This window comes from Canis lupus, chromosome X (assembly GCF_048164855.1).
Source record: "Canis lupus baileyi chromosome X, mCanLup2.hap1, whole genome shotgun sequence".
Taxonomy (NCBI): Eukaryota; Metazoa; Chordata; class Mammalia; order Carnivora; family Canidae; genus Canis; species Canis lupus.
Genome location: NC_132876.1, coordinates 9,659,292 through 9,677,731, shown reverse-complemented (window position 1 = coordinate 9,677,731; position 18,440 = coordinate 9,659,292). Strand labels below are relative to the sequence as shown.

Below are 18,440 nucleotides of genomic sequence, written 5' to 3'. Positions count from 1 at the left end.
AGATCAAGAGTTGCATGCTCTACTGACTGAGCCAGCCAGGCGCCCTCTCAACAAGTTTTTAAGAAGGATATATAGCAAAACAATATGGACAGATTACACATTTCATCTGAAAAATTTACTTTTCTTTAATTTCCCAACATACCTTTTCCTAAATTTCCTAAATTTCCTGAAAAATTTACTTTTCCTAATTTCCCAACATACCATTCCTTTTCCTGAACCATCCAAATTAAATCAAATTCAGTAAGCAATTTCCAAATGCCGACTTCATCTACTATTGCATTGCTCTGATCCATGGTACCACATAAAACAGGTAGCATACATAACACATGTACATACTTCATAAGTAATGAAATAGTCAGAAATCAAGATCACTCAAGCTCTATTTGCACAAATAACCATGATAGGTCCATCTACTTGGCAGTCCTTCAAAGAAACCAAATAATATATGCAAATAATATAGCAAATTGTTAATGTTAAAACATTACACATAAGAACATTTGACACTATATCCATGAGGAAAATTCCGGCAGGACTGACCTTTGAAAAATATATGTGGGAATCAGACATCCAGGAAGCAATAAGAATCAGCAGGACTATAGTACTTTTGAGTACCACAAGAAATTTCTGATTTTAAATTGACATTGAGGGGATCCCTGGGTGGCTCAGTGGTTTAGCGCCTGCCTTTGGCCCAGGGCGCGATCCTGGAGTCCCGGGATTGAGTCCCACGTCGGGCTCCCGGCATGGAGCCTGCTTCTTCCTCTGCCTGTGTCTCTGCCTCTCTCTCTCTCTCTATATATATATATATATATGTCTATCACAAATAAGAAAATAAATAAATCTTAAAAACAAAAAAGAATAAAAAGAATAAATAAAATCTTTAAAAAAATAAATTGACATTGAACTTTCACATTGCTTTTTGTTGAGAATGCATCAATTACTCTTCAAAGTCTACCATCTTTCCATAGAATCATAAACTACAATAATGATTCAGAAGAAGAGGAACTAATTAATTTCTACCACTACATATAAACCTTCAGATGAGTCTTAAATGAAATCCAGAGTTTGGGGGGATCCCTGGGTGGCGCAGCGGTTTGGCGCCTGCCTTTGGCCCAGGGCGCGGTCCTGGAGACCCAGGATCGAATCCCACGTCAGGCTCCCGGTGCATGGAGCCTGTGTCTCTGCCTCTCTCTCTCTCTCTCTCTCTCTCTGTGACTATCATAAATAAATAAAATTTAAAAAAAAAAAAAAAAAAAAAAAAGAAATCCAGAGTTTGTAAGAAAAGCAAGAGAAACAGAAGGGAAGTTGGGGACTGCAAATGAACCAATTTCTTGGTGTCTAATCCTCAAACTACCTTTTAGGTTTGTTTCCTCCCTGGGCCCTACATTGAAACTATTTTTCCTACTAAACTGCATTTAGTAAGCCATAATTAATTCATGCCATCTGTATTATTACTATTTTCCAGGTTCACTGTTGATTCAGAAATTAATCAACAATCCATAATTATGAAGGTTTTATAATAATATTATGAAATCACATAAATCACTGTCATGTTTGTGATAAGCTATAAAGTCAAGCAAGCCTGCAGAAACTTATGTACTGCTCACTGATACCAATCGTTTGATGTGGCCATCAATCTGTGCTCAAGTCCAAGATTAGTTACCCACTGGACATATTTAAGTATCATGATTCTCACATAGGGCTCTGCTCTCCATAACTGTTGCACCAACTACCTGCCCAGAAATTCCTATGCTGTCACCAAGAGACAATCAGATGTTCTTTCTCTGCATACTGGTTTTATGTAAACCAAACAAAAAGCAAAGATATTTGAAATTTTGGTTAGCTTGTTCAGCCTCATGATGGGAACATGTACAACCTTCATTAAAATTTTGAAATACTGGAAACAGATGCTTATTCTTTTATTTCTACACACATATAAATATAAGGACGTTAGGGGCGCCTGGGTGGCTCAGTCACTTAGGCATCTGTCTTCAGCACAGGTCATGATTCTGGGATCCTGGGATTGAGCCAAGAGTCTGGCTCCCTGCTCAGCAGGGAGTCTGCTTCTCCCCCTCCCTCTGCAGCTCCCCCTGCTTGTGTCAAATAAATAAAATAAAATCTTTAAAAAAATAAGGATTTTAAATAAGTAAGTTTTTTAGTTAAATGGAAAGCACCAGGATTATATGGCAATATTGGTTTTTAAAGACAGGAAAGAAATTTTATTAGACTTAAATTTAAATAAGATACATTCAAAGTAATCACTCAGTTGACTATGATCTTACTGCACTTAGTACATATTATTGTTATTATAGGAATGTCATTATATTCCAATGATCTTCTTATCTTTGTGATCCCAATACATATTGCAGCACCTGGTAGGTATAGGTAGTTAATGTATATCTGTTGAACAGAGGGCTTCATTTTGCCCAGCCTGAAGAATATCAGTCTTTTTTTCAAAGATTTTATTTATTTATTCATGAGACACACAGAGAGACACAGACACAGGCAGAGGGAGAAGCAGGCTCCCGCCAGGAAGCTCAATGCAAGACTTGATCCCGGGATTCCGGGATCACGCCCTGAGCCAAAGGCAGACGCTCAACCACTGAGCCACCCAGGCATCGCCCCCGCCCCCCGAATATCAGTCTTTAAACCTGATTTCGTTCCACAAAAGAAGGGAGGTATATTGTTTCCCAAGGCAAAATGCGTATGTGAAAGACATGAGAATGTCAAGGGAGCAAAAGTAAACCTCAGTTCTACATCTAAATGCTTCGACAAACAATTACACGATAAGCTTATTCCTTCACCTTGGGCCCACCGCTACTCAATAATGGCAGAAAGTCCTGCAGTTTAAACTAGTGATTAGAAATGAGGCTTTGAAATCACACAGACCTGGGTCCATAGTCTGGCAATGCTATCTAGTATGTGTTTGGGGGCAAGTCACTTATTCTCATCAAACTTGATTTTTCTTGTCCATGAAATGACATGATAATATCAACTTCAAAGGGCATCTAAAGGCCAGACCTACCCTAGAACCATTAAAGTCTTAGTGAAGATATTTATGACCAAATAAAATGCAGGACACTTTTCCCCCTTTCTTAAATGTAAGTATAGTTGACACACAATATTATATTAGTTTCAAATGTACAATAGTGATTCAACAATTTCTCCCTGTGTGTGTGGCATATATATAGTTTAAAAAAGGCAGAACAAGGGCAGCCCAGGTGGCTCAGCGGTTTAGGGCTGCCTTCAGCCCAGGGTGTGATCCTTGGAGACCCAGAATTGAGTCCTACGTTGGGCTTCCTGCTTGGAGCCTGCTTCTCCTTCTTCTTGGGTCTCTGCCTCTCACTCTTTCTCTGTGTGTCTCTCATGAATAAATAAATAAAATCTTTTTAAAAAGAGGCAGAACAAGTATTACTGTTTCTGTCTTTTGGATGAAAAAGGAGAAGGCAAAATATTGTGGTATAATAAAGCTTAGACCTCAGAGTCAGACCTGGGTTTAAATTCTGGCTCTTAGCAACCTAGAGCACCTAAACTGTCTGAACCTCAGTATTCCTAATATGTAAAATGGGTATAATAATGCCTACCCTCAAACAGCTGTTTGGGGGTATAAAATGATATGACAGGAGGAATTCACCACATGGTCACACTTATTATTATTATCAAGCCTCAGCAAAGTAAAGGGACTTGTCTCAGTTTACATTCTTAATAGCAGGACCCAGTCTAGAATCTAGGAGGCCTGACTCTACTATCAGATCTTTCAGAAATAGCTATTGCTGGGCTTTCATATTTTCAAAATGTGTCTCAGGACGCCTGGGTAGCTGCAGCTGAGCTCCTACCTTCGGCCTAGGGCGTGATCCTGGAGTCCTGGGATAGAGTCCCACATTGGGCTCCCTGTGGGGAGCCTGCTTCTCTCTCTGCTTGTGTCTCTGCCTCTATCTGTGTGTGTGCCTCTCTTGAATGAATTTAAAAAACTTAACAAATAAATGAAAAATAAAAATGTGTCTCTGCTGGTTTCCTATGGCAACTAAACATTTATTAAATTTTCTTCATTTCTTGACATTCTTAGAAATATGCCATGTTAACACAATACCAAACCAATCAGTATAACAGTGATTGATACATTCAACCAATCTATGGCATTGTTCTCATGGCATCATTCTGAATTTTTTGTTATGGAGTTACTGCTACAATATCAAATATGATGTCAACAAAACAGAACTGCCCACGTGAAAGATCTGCCCACAAAGAAATTCTGTGTCATTAAAGGAACTATATTAACAGTGTCTCAGGTAGCACAATATCACGAACTAATGGTGGCACTGAGAATCTGAATATATTGATAAATGCCAAAGTGTTATTAACTGTCCAAATATTCTCTATAAAAGAGAAATAAAATATCAGAAAATCTAAGGAAATGGTTTTCACTACTATTTGAAGAGTAAATTGGTATATTACACACTTGAAAAGAGGAAGTGCAGTGTGCAAAAGTCTGCTTAAAAATGAAATGAATGCTCTTTCCACCATCTTTCAAGGCCACCATCATGGTGTGCACAAATGTCCTGGCAGATGCTCTCAAGAGCATTAACAATGCTGAAAAGAGTGGCAAATGCCAACTTCCTATTAGGCCATGCTCCAAAGCTATCATCCGGTTTCTAACTGTGATGATGACGAATGGTTACATTGGTGAATTTGAAATCATTGAAGATCATAGAGCTGGGAAAATCGTTGTGAACCTCAAAGGCAGGTCAAACGAGTGTGGAGTCATCAGCCCCAGATTTGATGTACAACTCAAAGATTTAGAAAAAGGGTGGAATAATCTGCTCCTGTCCCACCAGTTTGGTTCCATTGTACTGACAACTTCATCTGGCATTGTGGACCATGAAGAAGCAAGATTTAAAGACACAGGAGGGAAAATCCTGGGATTCTTTTTCTAGGGATGTGATAAAGGCATGCAAATAAAATGCCTCAATGGAAAAAAAAAAGAAATGAATGATGAATGGATGAATAATGTTACCTACCCTAAAAAGAAGTCATGGCTTTTACCAATGAATTTAGGATTACTCCTTTTTAGATACATATTAAGCTTCACCAAATTTTTAAAAATTGAAGCTTAAATAATTTATTCGTAAGATTTAATTAAATCATCCGCAAATTTCATTAGATAAAATGTTTTAAATTTCCTAAAATGTTCTCAATAATCTTAGGAAATCAACAGTCATGGGGCACCTGGGTCAGTGGTTGAGCATCTGCCTTTGGCTCAGGTTGTGATTCTGGGGTCCTGGGATTGAGTCCTGCATTGGGCTCCCTGCTGGGAGCCCGCTTCTCCCTCTGCCTATGTCTGCCTCTCTCTGTGTGTCTCTCATGAATAAATAAATAAAATCTTTTAAAAAAAAGAAATCAACAGTTGTAATTACTATTTCCCCATCACAAATTTCCCAAATTTATCTATGTGGCTGACTAGCCAAAGTAAAAGTCTTCAGAAGAAAATTGAAAATTTGCTGAGATAACATAGAAATTTGGGAAAATACTATTCATAATCTTATGGCACCCAAGCCTTCTACTTTACTTACACTGATTTAGAATTAGCTAGAACAATTTTGCTTAAAAATCCTTCAGTTGGAGTAAACAGAAAAAATCCTGTACACAAATGATGCTACCATTCATACTAACTCCAATTAAACATCCTATTCACTTAAATGCTTTTCTTCTCTGGACTGAAATTCAACATCCCAGGGCAGAACCATTTGGTGGTGTCATGGGAGCACATTTTTCATTTGATAAACATTCCGCCAGGTGCTGATGACACATCAAAGAAGCAGATGCTCCCTCCTCTGTAAAGGGCATAGAGTCTAAATGAGAGAAGACCTACACAGAATTGTGCAAATGTTATGTACAGTGGGGTTCTAAATAGAAAGAAAGAATGGAAGAGGCACCTAACATGTGTTGGGGTCCCTGGGAAGCAGATTTAGAGATGGAAATAAGCATGCAACAAATTTGTTGGGAATGCTCTCAGAAGTTGCACCTAGAGAGGAGTAAATGAAGCAGGATTAGGAAGAGGAAGGAGTTGGTATATGATAATACAGTCACAGCAAAAGCCTCAGCTCATCTCATGGGGAGCACTGGGGATGGAATGGCCCTCAAAAGTTTTTTTTCAAATTGTGGTAAGTCTGAGTCTATGCATCCCTGAATCAGCTACTCATTGGATACAGGCTCCCTCTCCCCTCAGCCACTCAGAGAAAAATAAATCCTGAACCCCTGGAGAGGAATTCAGCTGAGAACTGCCAGCCACTTATACTCTCAAGAGCTGAGGTGATGAGCATTTCAGTTTTGTAGGCTTCGGGGAGAAAGGGAATTGGGCAATACAACACGGTATCCATTACTACCCACCCTTTGTTTCACTCCGATCCATGTGCCTCATGTTACTTCTGAAGGCAGAACCTTTAGGAATTTCGTGGGCTTTTCCTAAGGGAAGCATCTAAGAGAAAAGTTACCAGAATGAGCCACTGCCCTGTGCTGAAGCTGGTCTCCATCTAATTCTAATTCATTTCCCTCTTACACTCTCCATTCTAGATAAACCTTGCCCTCAACTATCAGCTCTCCAGGTTGGTGGATTACCTCGTGGGGTGACTCAGACCATCATCCTTGATCAGCTTGAGACCCCAGTTATAAGGCTCTTCTTGGGCAATGGGTACTTCAACTGTTCATCTATTGTCAAAACTGGCAGGTAAGTAGCAAGAGAAATGGAAGTGAATCACCTAGGTGCCAAACATGTCCTCTCAGCCCCATTGTGTCCTGATGATCAGGGTCAGTAATTCCTGCCATTTAGGGGCTCCTTTCTGTGCTTGCTCACCATTAATGTTTGATGAGAGCCTTGCTATGTGCCCTGGTGGAAGCATTTCCCTCTGGGAACCAAAACTCCTCAACTCCGAGATCCAGAGCTCTGGGAACAGGAAAGATAAACTCTGAAGTGGGTCACTAGGAGTGATGATAATGAGTAGGCCACTCCTACTTACACCCCTTGTTTCCTGGACTCATGCATTCTAACTGCTGAGAACATAGCAGAAGGTACTGGCTGCTGTGATCCAAATGTTTATGCTCCCCCAAAATTGATATGTTGAAATTCTAATGCCCAAAGATGATGGTATTAGGTGAGGCCTTTGGGAGATGCTTAGTTCATAAGCATGAAGCCTCCATGAATGGGATTAGTGCTCTTGTAAAAGAGACTGCAGAGATATCTGAAACCCATTCCATTGTGACACATCTAGAAGGCAATGGCTATGAACCAGGACAGAGCTCTCACCAGAATGTGATCATGCTGGTGCCTTGACCTTGGACTTTCTAACATCCAGAGCTATGAGAAATAAAATTCTGTTGTTTATAAGCTACCCAGTCTGTGGAACAGACCAAGACACTGGTGCTTAATTTAGAGTGCATTCTATATCCTTGAAGATGATGCCCTATCCCAGCAGAAGATCACCTCTGAGCCGATACCTCAGCTCTATTTCCTTACTTTCAGGCTGGCAGCATGTCAGTCAAGTGTTATGTGACAGGACTAGTAGATCTCATGATTATGTATTCACTACTGTACCTCCTTTAGTGTAAAATAAGGCCCTTGGTCTGATGTTCCTACATCACAGAGTGAGGAACAAATATGAAGGTTCTGCCAATGAGCAGGTAAGTATTCCAATTACACATTCAGGGACTTGGAAAATAATCGTGCTGGGGGCAGGCAGGAGGATATTTCAGGAAGAAGGGAAAGTATGAAAAATGTATAATGTCCTGAAACACCTGGTGGTTTAAGGTAATTGCAAGCATGGCAGGAGGGCTGGAGCACAAGATTTTTGGGGTAGGGGAAAAGTGAAATCAGAGGTAGGAAGGGGGCAGGTCATGTAGATCACTGAATGGAATGCTAAAGATTTCTGACATAATTTTAAACAACAAAATACTGTGCTGAAATTTATATTTTCTAGTATTTTAAACCACAAAATAATGTGCTAAAATTAACATTTTCTAAAACTTTACTCTGCAACAATGTGAATGTTAGATTGGAGAGGGTAAGACTTGTCAGGAAGACTTATAAAAGATAGTATGTGGGGTGTGAGAAAAAAAGAGCATATTCAAAAGTCACTATAGGGTTTTTGGCCTGAGAAACTAGAGATTAACTGAGATGGAGAAAACTGCAGGAGGAGCTTGCTTGGGGGAGATCAGCAGTTCAGTTGGACATATTAGATATCTAAGTGAAGATGTCAAGGAGGCAGCTGGATATATTAATACGGAGTTCAGGTAAGAGCTCCAGGCTGGCAATATAAATTTGGGAGACACTAGCAAATAGATAAAATCTAAAATTAAGGTATTGAAAGAGATCTGCAGCAAAATGAGTACAAATAACAATAGAGGATCCAAAACAGCCTGGCACTTTCCAAAATTTAGAAGACAGAAGTTTGAGGAGGAATCAGGAGAATGAGAAGGAGCAACCAGTAAGGGATTAGGAAAACATGGCCCTGGAAGCCGAGTGAAGCAAATATTTCTGAGACGAAGGAGGAATCAGCTATGTCAAATGCTGCTAAGTCCAGTGAGCTGAGAAATGAGGAATGGCTATTGGACTTAGCAATGCAGAGGTCCTTGGTGACCTTCATCTAGAGCATTGTTCCTGGAGAGGCAGAAGCAAAGGCCTGGATTTTAAGAAGAGGAATTTAAGACAAGCTATATAGGCAACTATCCTCAAGAGCACTGCTGGGGAAAGGAGAGAAAAAATGAGTGGGAAATACCAGAAAGGGAGACAGAACATGAGAGACACCTAACTCTGGGAAACGAACAAGGGGTGGTAGAAAGGGGGGTGGGTGGGGGGAGGGGGTGACTGGGTGACGGGCACTGAGGGGGGCACTTGATGGGATGAGCACTGGGTGTTATGCCATATGTTGGCAAATTGAACTCCAATAAAAAATAAATAAAATAAATAAATAAAACAGTAAAAAAAAAAAAAGAGCACTGCTGTGAAGCAGGGCAGAGAAATGTGGTAGCAAATGGCTAAGGGAGAAGAGTGATCAAGAGGTCAAGACAGTTAATATCCAGTTTGGGGGATTTTGTTTTGTTTAGTTAGACTTTTTTTTGGGGGGGGGAGTAACAGCATAGTTGTCTTCTGAAGTGAAATATCTGGTATGAAAAGGCATGTTGTGGGAGGGAGTGCGTAGGATTCCGGGAGTAACATCGTCATGTTAGAAAGCAAGGGAGTTCAGGGTCTGATCCCAGAAGTGGGTGGATTGGTCATTAGGCGGGAGCACAGTTCATGGCCAGTCACAGCAGGAGAGACTGATACAGGTAGGTGGGGAGATGCAGTACTGGAAGTCTGACCGGGTCTCTTCTAATTGCTTCCACTTCCTCAGTGAAATAGGAAGCACAGTTGTTTGTTTCTTTAAGTGTTTGCTTGCCTATTTTCTGAACTTTTGAGCACACTGCCTTAATCTATTCATCCTGCCAGCCTCTAATTGCCTTTTTACTCTATCTGAAAATTCCCTGGTAACCAGAGGTCTCTGCAGTCAATAATATCTATGGAGAGAGAAGACAAGAAGTGGCCAAATATTCCAATTGATATTGTGGAGCCGAGTTCAGTCTGTAATACAGAACCAAGAATCTTCAAGGGGAAATTACCTTCTTGAGTTGGACCTTAACATGGAGTCTATTTGACCCAGTTCTATGATATTTCTCCTTCTACTCTGCTCTGCTAGCTTCACTGTAGCATTCAAGGCTTTGGCCTTGGGCTGTAAGAGTCTTTCTAGTTCTCATGGTCCACATTAAACAAGATCCTACACTGCCAGCTTTCATCTTCAAGATAAGAGAAATAGTCTCTTAAAAAGGCAGTGGATATAAAAGCCTTAGAGAGGTGGTTTTCAAACTTGGCTGATCATTGGACTCATCTGAATCACTCATTAAAAAATATATACCTCAGGGTCTCTCTCTTAAGTATAGATTAAAGCAGGTCCCAGATATGATGTTACCTAAACTCACTCAACCTTGGTAGACTCATCAGGAACAGTGGAGACTGAAATACCTTTTTATTTCTAGTACAGTGCCTGGAATGCTCTACAAATGAAAAGAATGTTTAAAAAGTGATACCTCCTCTCCCTTTTTATCCCATCCCCTAGCATACCTAGTCCTTTCCCTATTTTTTATTGTGTCAAAATATACATAACGTAAAATTTACCATATTAACCATTTTAAGTGTACAGTTCAGTTGCATTAAATATATTTATATTGCTGTGCAACCCCTCCCTATTTTTTAAATGTTTCTTTTATTGGAATACTTTTAGATTCACAGAAAAATGCAAAGATAATACAGAGTTCCCACATATTCCTTACCAGTTTCCCCTATTGTTATCATCTTACAATATGATGTAAAATTTGTCAAAACTAAGACACCAACACTGACTCTAGACTTAATTCACATTTCGATAGTTTTTTTTTTTCTTTTTCATTTAAAGTTCTTCTTCTATTCCTGGATCCAATCCATGACACACATCTATTTTTAAAAAATTATGTGTCAACTTTTTAGCGAGAGCTTTCTAAAATCATTACACTTTAAATACCCAAGATCGTGCTTTATTTTGCTATTAGCAAGTAGAATTTTTCTCCTTTTATCTATCAGGGTAGAAACAACCCATACCAGGGCATGTGGGTGGCTCAGTCAGTTAACCATCTGACTTCAGCTTGGATCATGATCTCCAGGTCCTGGGATAGAGGCCTGCATCAGGCTTCGCACTCAGCAGGGAGTCTGCTTCTCATCCTTTCCCTCTCCCTCTCCCTCTGCCCCTCCCCCTGCTCATGCACTCTGTCTCAAATAAATAAAATCTTTTTTTCTTTTTAAAATAAACAACCCATACCTTCTAGGAACCAAGAAAAAACATTTTTTCTTTATGGACTAGTAGTATATCCCCTAGATGCCACAGATGTTGATACAGCTTTAGAAGTGACTTCCAAACCCTGACTTCAGCTTATAGAGAAGGAGTAAGGAACAGTATATATGAAGCTACACTATATAAAAGACACTAAGCATTATGAGCAAGGTGCATTCCCTTCTTGGCAGGGAGATATCAAAATCAGGCTCATAAAGTGATCATTCATTCATCCAACATTTATTGTGATCCTACTATATGTTCACATAATGGTAGACACTTGAAATACAAAGACAAGGAGGCAAAATCTGTGTTCTCAATTTGTTCAGTTTAATGGAAGAGAGAGACATGTAAGGGATCAATTATAATACACCATAACAAAGGCTGGCATTGAGGCAAACGTAGGTTACAATGACTGTGATGAGGCCAAGTAAGCCTTTTCCTTGAAAAGAAGTTGAGAGAAGTCTCATCAAGGATCAGGAGAGAAGAGTGTGTTGCAAGTAGAGTGAACTTGAATAAAAGAACAGGGGAGATTGTGGCAAATTTAGTAGTTTGATATGGCTCAAGTGTTGGTGTGCATACATGGGAATAGATGGTATATGACTGAAAAAAGATGAGACCGGTTATGTGGGAAAGACTGAACATAATATGAGATGTTCATGATTTTAGGCTTAATTCGGAATGGGATGTAGGTTCATTAAAGAAGCTATCAACTTCTTATTTCTACCAAATTATACTTGCATGGATGCAATACTAAACTAATGCCAAGAACTGCCTGTCTCCAGGATTCTTGTTTTATGAGAAAAGCTAACCGCTATTTGTTTAAACTGCTGTGAGTAGTTTCTACTAATTGTAGCCTTATGAATTCTTTGCTTATAACCCACATCTTCCACTATTTCCTTACATTTCAGTCTCATTGAGGTTATGGCTTCATGACACCTGGGAGAACTATCCCATCCCCATACTTATTCCCAATGAAGCCAATGTTGCCTGATAAAGACAAAGTAGGCACACATAGAGAATATACTTGAGTGCTACAAGAAAGTACACAGCATTAACATCCTGGAAGAAGAAAAATAAATGAAAATAAGGGATGCAAAATAATCAACTGACATTTCCACAGTTGCCTTACATTGTAAGCCATACTCAGTGACTTTCTGGTAGGTCTGCCTCTGAAACAATACTTGCTTACAGAAGTTAGAATCAGAGGTGCCAATGGCTCTCTGCATTGGGTAAACTGATCACAGTTTTCAGCCAATGAGTCCGATGTGACTCACTGAGATGAGAGGAAGTGCATGAGAGCTATGAGCAGGGGTCTAACCTTCTGTGTTATTTAGGTGGGACGGTGGGTCAGTGTGAACACTTTAAGCATACTCATTTAACAATTCAGTTCTATTAACTCTATAGCATAAGAGGGAAAGGAGTTAAACCACAAAACTCATCTCACTGTAATGAAGTGCTGTGTTTTCAATTATCTGAACTGCTATATTTCACCAAAATGTTTAAAAGTGGAATAACAAGTACGTCTTGTGTTTTTTACTGCTCAACTAACATTTTTAAAAAAAGATAATCAAGGTTATATTCAATGCCACCATTTTAAATGAAATAGTATCAATAAATTTCGAATTATTGAGTGCATTTTCTTCATTCCATTAATTACACTCTTCAGTGCAATTCTGGGCTATTAGAAAGGAAGTGTGCTTAGTAATACCAAAGAGACAAATAAAAATCTTTTTAGAGGATTATCAGTTTAGGGGTTTAGACCACAAAAATTAATGAATTTTAGTGAATACTTGTTCCAAAACATAGTATTAATAATCAATTACTGAAGAGTTGAAAGAGCATACTTTTTATCTTTTTAAGATTTATTTGAGAAAGACAGAGAGAGAAAAGAAGGTCAGAGGGAGAGAGAGAGAGAGAATCCCAAGCATACTTCACACTCAGCACAGAGCCCAACACGGGGCTCGATCCCAGGACCCTGAGCTTATGCATGACCTGAGCCAAAACCGAGAATTGGACACTCAATCAACTGAGCCACCCAGGCACCCCAAGAGCATACTTTTAAAAGGTGGTTTATCTGCTTCTTTTGCTTATTACAATGACTTCTCTTGCTAACATGACAATAATAGTATCACATCTGAGTCTTACTTTTTCTAGCTGTTAAATGGTTAGAATTCTTGCTAGGTTAGGTGTTATGAGGACTAATGGGAAATTTCTCATAAAGTGGTTATAGCTCTGGGAATACTAATTTTCTCTATATAAATTGTTTTACTGTCTTTAGGGAGCCATCTCACTGCAGTAGAAAGCCATGGGTTTTGAGAGTAAAAAGACTTTGGTACAAAATATTAACTCTCTTTGGACAAGTCATTAAATCTGAGACTATTTTCTCACTTTCAAAATGGAGACAAATACTCATTCTGTTGGAATGATTTTTATATAAAATAAGCTTATTTTGAGATGATTTAAGTGTTAGCCATCCTGTTGCAAAATAGGTGTGCACAGAATTTGGTGATTTATATCTGCAAAAGGAAAAATCAGAAATCTCTCAAAATGAGCATGAGAGAAGCTGAGTAAGACATTCAGGGAAATACAGGACCAAGATCAGCTTAGGACCACAGCAGGCCAAGGAGCTTTAGAGTATAGAAGCAGCAAATAGTATGAACCCAATACAATCTACTATCTAGAAGCAGGGAGGTGAAATGAAGAGGTTCATATGTGGTCTTAAAAACTATGTACCCCACATTAAGCATCATTATTCTACCTTTAGCAGCTTTGGTAACTTCTTTGTAATGGGGATTAAAAATTTACAAAGTGGGGCAGCCCTGGTGGCTCAGCAGTTTAGTGCCGCCTTCAGCCCAGGGCCTGAGCCTAGAGACCCGGGATCAAGTCCCACGTCGGGCTCCCTGCATGGAGCCTGCTTCTCCCTCTACCTGTGTCTCTGCCTCTCTCTCTTCTATCTCAGGAATAAATAAATAAAATATTTTTTTAAAAATTTACAAAGTAAAAAAAAAATTTACAAGTGGTCTGTAGTAGCTTTTTCCTATTACTGTTATTAAAAAAAATACCCTCAGATTTTCTTTAGTTTCAAAAATGTTCCCATACTGCAGATGTATATTTTTGTTTAATTAAAGTCATTTTGGGGGCACCCAGGTAGCTCAGTGGGTTAACTGTCCAACTCTTGATTTCAGCTCAGGTCGTGATCTCAGAGTTGTGAGTTCAAGCCTTCATTGGGTTCTGTGCTGGGCTGGGGGTGGAGCCTGCTTGAGCTTCTCTGTCTCCCAGGGTGCCTGGGTGGCTCAGTCAGTGAAGCATCTGACTCTTGATTTCCGTTCAGGTCATGATCTCAGGATTGTGAGATCCAGCCCCATGTCCAGCTCTGTGCTCAGCACATTGTCTGCTTGTCTGTCTCTCTCTCTACTTTCTCTCTCAAATAAATAAAATCTTAAAAATATAAATAAAGTCATTTTCATTTTCCAATCCAAGGTGACTGAGGAGCCTGGAAGCAATCATTTTAACTGTTAATAGTGACTATAGTAAAGAAATCACCATATATTTTCTAAAGAAAAAAAACAACTTGAAAATACTGGAAAACTGATTTCTGGCTCTATTCAACCTTATCTAGCCCATATGACTCTCCCAAAGGAAAATTATTCCCTAAGTCCTCCTAGTAGTAATGTTTGAGATCTCCAAAAATAAATCTTGAGAAAAATTGGGCTTTAAATTATGAGAATTTAAAAGGCTGTACTCAACATATTTTCTAAGATTTTTATTTATTCATGAGAGAGACAGAGAGAGAGACAGAGACATAGGCAGAAGGAGAAACAGGCTTCCTGCAGGGAGCCTGATGTAGGACTTGATTCCAGGACCCCAGGATCACAACCTAAGCCAAAGGCAGACGCTCAACCACTGAGCCACCCAGATGTCCCTCAATATATTTTCTAGTCTACCTTTCTTATCTTAATAACACAAAACTGGTTTATGAAAGATGTTCACTGCAGCATTATTTATAGTAGCCAAGATATGGAAATAACCTAAGTGTCCATCAAAAGATGAATGGATAGGGCAGCCCTGGTGGCGCAGCGGTTTGGCGCCGCCTGCAGCCTGGGGGTGATCCTGGAGACCCTGGATCGAGTCCCATGTAGGGCTCTCTGCATGGAGCCTACTTCTCCCTCTGCCTGTGTCTCTGCCTCTCATTCTCTCTCTGTGTCTCTATAAATAAATAAATAAAATCTTAAAAAAAAAGATGAATGGATAAAGAAGATGTGGTGTGTGTACACACACATACACACACACACTGGAATACTACTCAGCCATTAAAAAGAATGAGATCTTGCCATATGTGACAACACAGATAGACCTACAGGATATTATGCTAAGTGAAATAAGTCAGAAAGACAAAGAAAAATACCATATGATTGCACTTATGTGTGGATTCTAAAAAACAAAATGAACAAACAAAACAAAACAGAAGTACACTTATATAACAAACTGATGACTGCCAGCAGGAAGGAGGTTTGGCAGATGGATGAAATAGGTGAAGGGGATTAAGAGGTACAATTTTCCAGTAATAAACAATTCATGGGGATATAATGTACAGCATAGTCAATAATATTGTAATAACTTTGTATAGCAACAGATGGTAACTAGGCTTATTGTGGTGAGCATTTCATAATGTATCAAAATATCAAATCACTATGTTGTACATCTGAAACTAATATGATACTGAATGTCAATTATTCTTTAATTTTTTTAAAAAAGTGTTCACTCATTTCCATTTCTGAACATGGTACTATTTTAAATGTTTATTTTTTAATATTACTAATGTGATTTACAAATATAAAATTAATATTTAATGCTGCAATAAAGCTTAAAGCTAATGCAATAAAAATAAAATAGAATTAAATTCATCTTGAATCAAATCATCTTTCAAACACACAAATTCTGATTTATAAAGACTAGAAATGTGTTCTAATTAATCTCTCCTTACCCTTTATTTCACTCAACCTTCCCACTCTCAAATATTTGGTCATTACCAGAGCTCCTGGAATATCATTAAAAAATATTCGTAGGATATCTGAAAACCAGGTCTTCTTCATTCCCTTCTACATTAAGTACCATTTGACAAAACGTGAGAGACTCCTAATTTTGGAAAATGAAGAAGGGGTAGTGGAAGGGGAAGTGGGTGGGGGATGGGGTGACTAGATGACGGGCACTGAGGGCGGCACTTGATGGGATGAGCACTGGGTGTTAGACTATGTGTTGGCAAACAGAACTCCAATAAAAATATACATATAAAAATAAAAATAAATATTGATAGGATATCTGAAAACTAGGTCTTCTTCATTCCCTTTTACATTAAGTACCATTTGTATTAAAATATTCTCTAATACATATTTAATTCAGAAAATCACACACACACACACACACACAAATCCTAGTAAGAACCTGAAGAATGTTAAATCCAAACAAATACTACAATAATATGTCAGGCTGGATACTCAAATTTAAGGCCCTAGTCATAGGTAAAGAATTTTAATACTGAGAGTAATGATACAGATATAATGCAACTTTTTAAGTATATGATTTCAGAGAATGTGTATGAGTGTATAAACTAGCCATTGCAAGAATAAGATCTTGTTTGGGTTTATTAGATGGACTTTCGAAGGTCCATGTGGTGAGTTTTAGTTCTTCAAAAGATTACAGCAATCTGTGCATAGGATAATTGCACTTCTCCAACCATTAGAAGTTAGATGTAGCCGGGACGCCTGAGTAGTGCAACTGGTTAAGCCTATGACTCTTGGTTTCGGCTCAGGTGCTGATCTGAGGGTAGTGAGACTGATCCCCACGTCAGGCCGGAGCTTAGCATAGAATCTGCTTAAGATTCTCTCTCTCTCTCTGCCCCTCCCTGTGTTCTCTCTCTCTCTTTTTCTCTCTCTCAAATAAATAAATAAATCTTAAAAAAAAATAAGTTAGGCATGGCCATGTTATATGCTTTGGCCTGTGCTGTGGAGCAAAAGTGACACACTTCACTGCTGGGCAAAATGGAAGTTTCAAGAGCTTTATTACTGTCACTTTTCCCCTTTGCTACAGCATTTGGCAACATTCCACATGGTGGCTGTTTCAACAGCCTGGGATCTAGAGGGAGGACAATGTAGGAGCAGAATCCTGAGCCAACTCATAGAGGGTTTGTAGTGTGAGTGAGGCATTTGCTGCTTTAAGTCTATGAGATCTGGGGCAATTTGTTACTGCATCATACTCTAGCTCGTCCTGTTTCTCATTTCTTGAGATTCTATGATTCCACATTACTTGCAGCTTTGCAGAGTCTGAAATACTGTAAAAATGAAATCATTGCTCACAAGAATTGTCACTACTAGCTAGCTTGTAAAACTATGTCAATCAATGCCTATTAAGTGTACAATCTCTCAATCCTATCTTCTGAGTCCTTGAAAACATCTAAGTCAGTTATCAAAATACTTGTGCACCTTTCCTAACCTGACAGTATTCAGCAAAAGACTGGAAATACTTATAGTTCAACATTTCCCTTTTCAATTCCGTCTTTTGACTGAGATGATAGAAAACATGTATTTCTTTCTTCCAACAGTGTCCAAGCTTTGAATTCAAAGGATTACACAGTATCTGGATTAAACTGTCAGTTTGTACAAGCTCGAGTTGAGAAAAGGAAAAGAATCATTCAGTGTCTGAAAAAGTATAGTCCGTTTAATGTAGAGTCATGGTGACCCTTGAAAATTGAAGGAGGTGGTGGTATGAAGGAAGGAAAAGATAAACCTACACCTCAAAAACCTACTAGAACCAAGAATGTATAAGGAATATTTGACAGAAATGTTATCAAAAACGGCAATATCCAGCATTCACCAAATCAATAGAATACACATGAGAAGAAAGTGAAATGCCTAAATAATCACTTCCAAACAATCTGGGGGTGCTAAATAATGGTAAGTAATATGCCATGGTACTTTAATTATGTATTTAATAAACACATAGAACCAGAAAGTTATAATAATATATCTACCAGAGGGCAATATCAATATATTCACATTAAAAATGGCTAAAGCAGTCATTTCCCAAAATGTTCTGCAATATACTTTTTTAGGGTGTGTCACAAGAATGTATCACATAATGTATCCATCTCTTAAAAATCTACAGTGTATATTTAACATATGGGGGGGGGTTTCTGCAAAGACCTGCAATAAAGAGGCCTATTTAACTGAGTACAATCTAGCATTTCCCATACTTTCTTGTGAATGGAATACCATTTTAAGAGAAAGGGAGCATCCCTGTCATTTCTTTTTTTACTTGACTCTAACGTTTCCCTCTCTTCCTCCCTTCCAATATCCAAAACACCCCAGTTGGCCTGTGTTAACAATTTTATATGTATGTATCACTCCATATTCTGAGGGCTCATATAACTCCACACATGTAACAAACATATATAGGGGAGGTTTAGCCCCTTGATTACTTGTTTTATAATAGTGAGATAATTTCTTATATACCTTACTGCATTGGCCTTTTTCCAAACACGTACTCATAGATATC

At 38.7% G+C, this 18,440-nt stretch overlaps 1 protein-coding gene and 1 long non-coding RNA gene across 3 annotated transcripts in view; one reads left to right on the top strand and one right to left on the bottom strand.

The window, feature by feature from the left end:
- LOC140627912 (uncharacterized) overlaps positions 1-18,440 on the bottom strand; it is a 139,075-nt gene that overhangs the window by 54,052 nt on the left and 66,583 nt on the right. The gene's annotated exons all lie outside the window — the stretch shown is intronic.
- LOC140628243 (small ribosomal subunit protein uS8-like) lies at positions 4,539-4,931 on the top strand. Its single transcript, XM_072817408.1, has one exon. It carries the CDS (start codon positions 4,539-4,541, stop codon positions 4,929-4,931), a length of 393 nt encoding a protein of 130 aa, XP_072673509.1.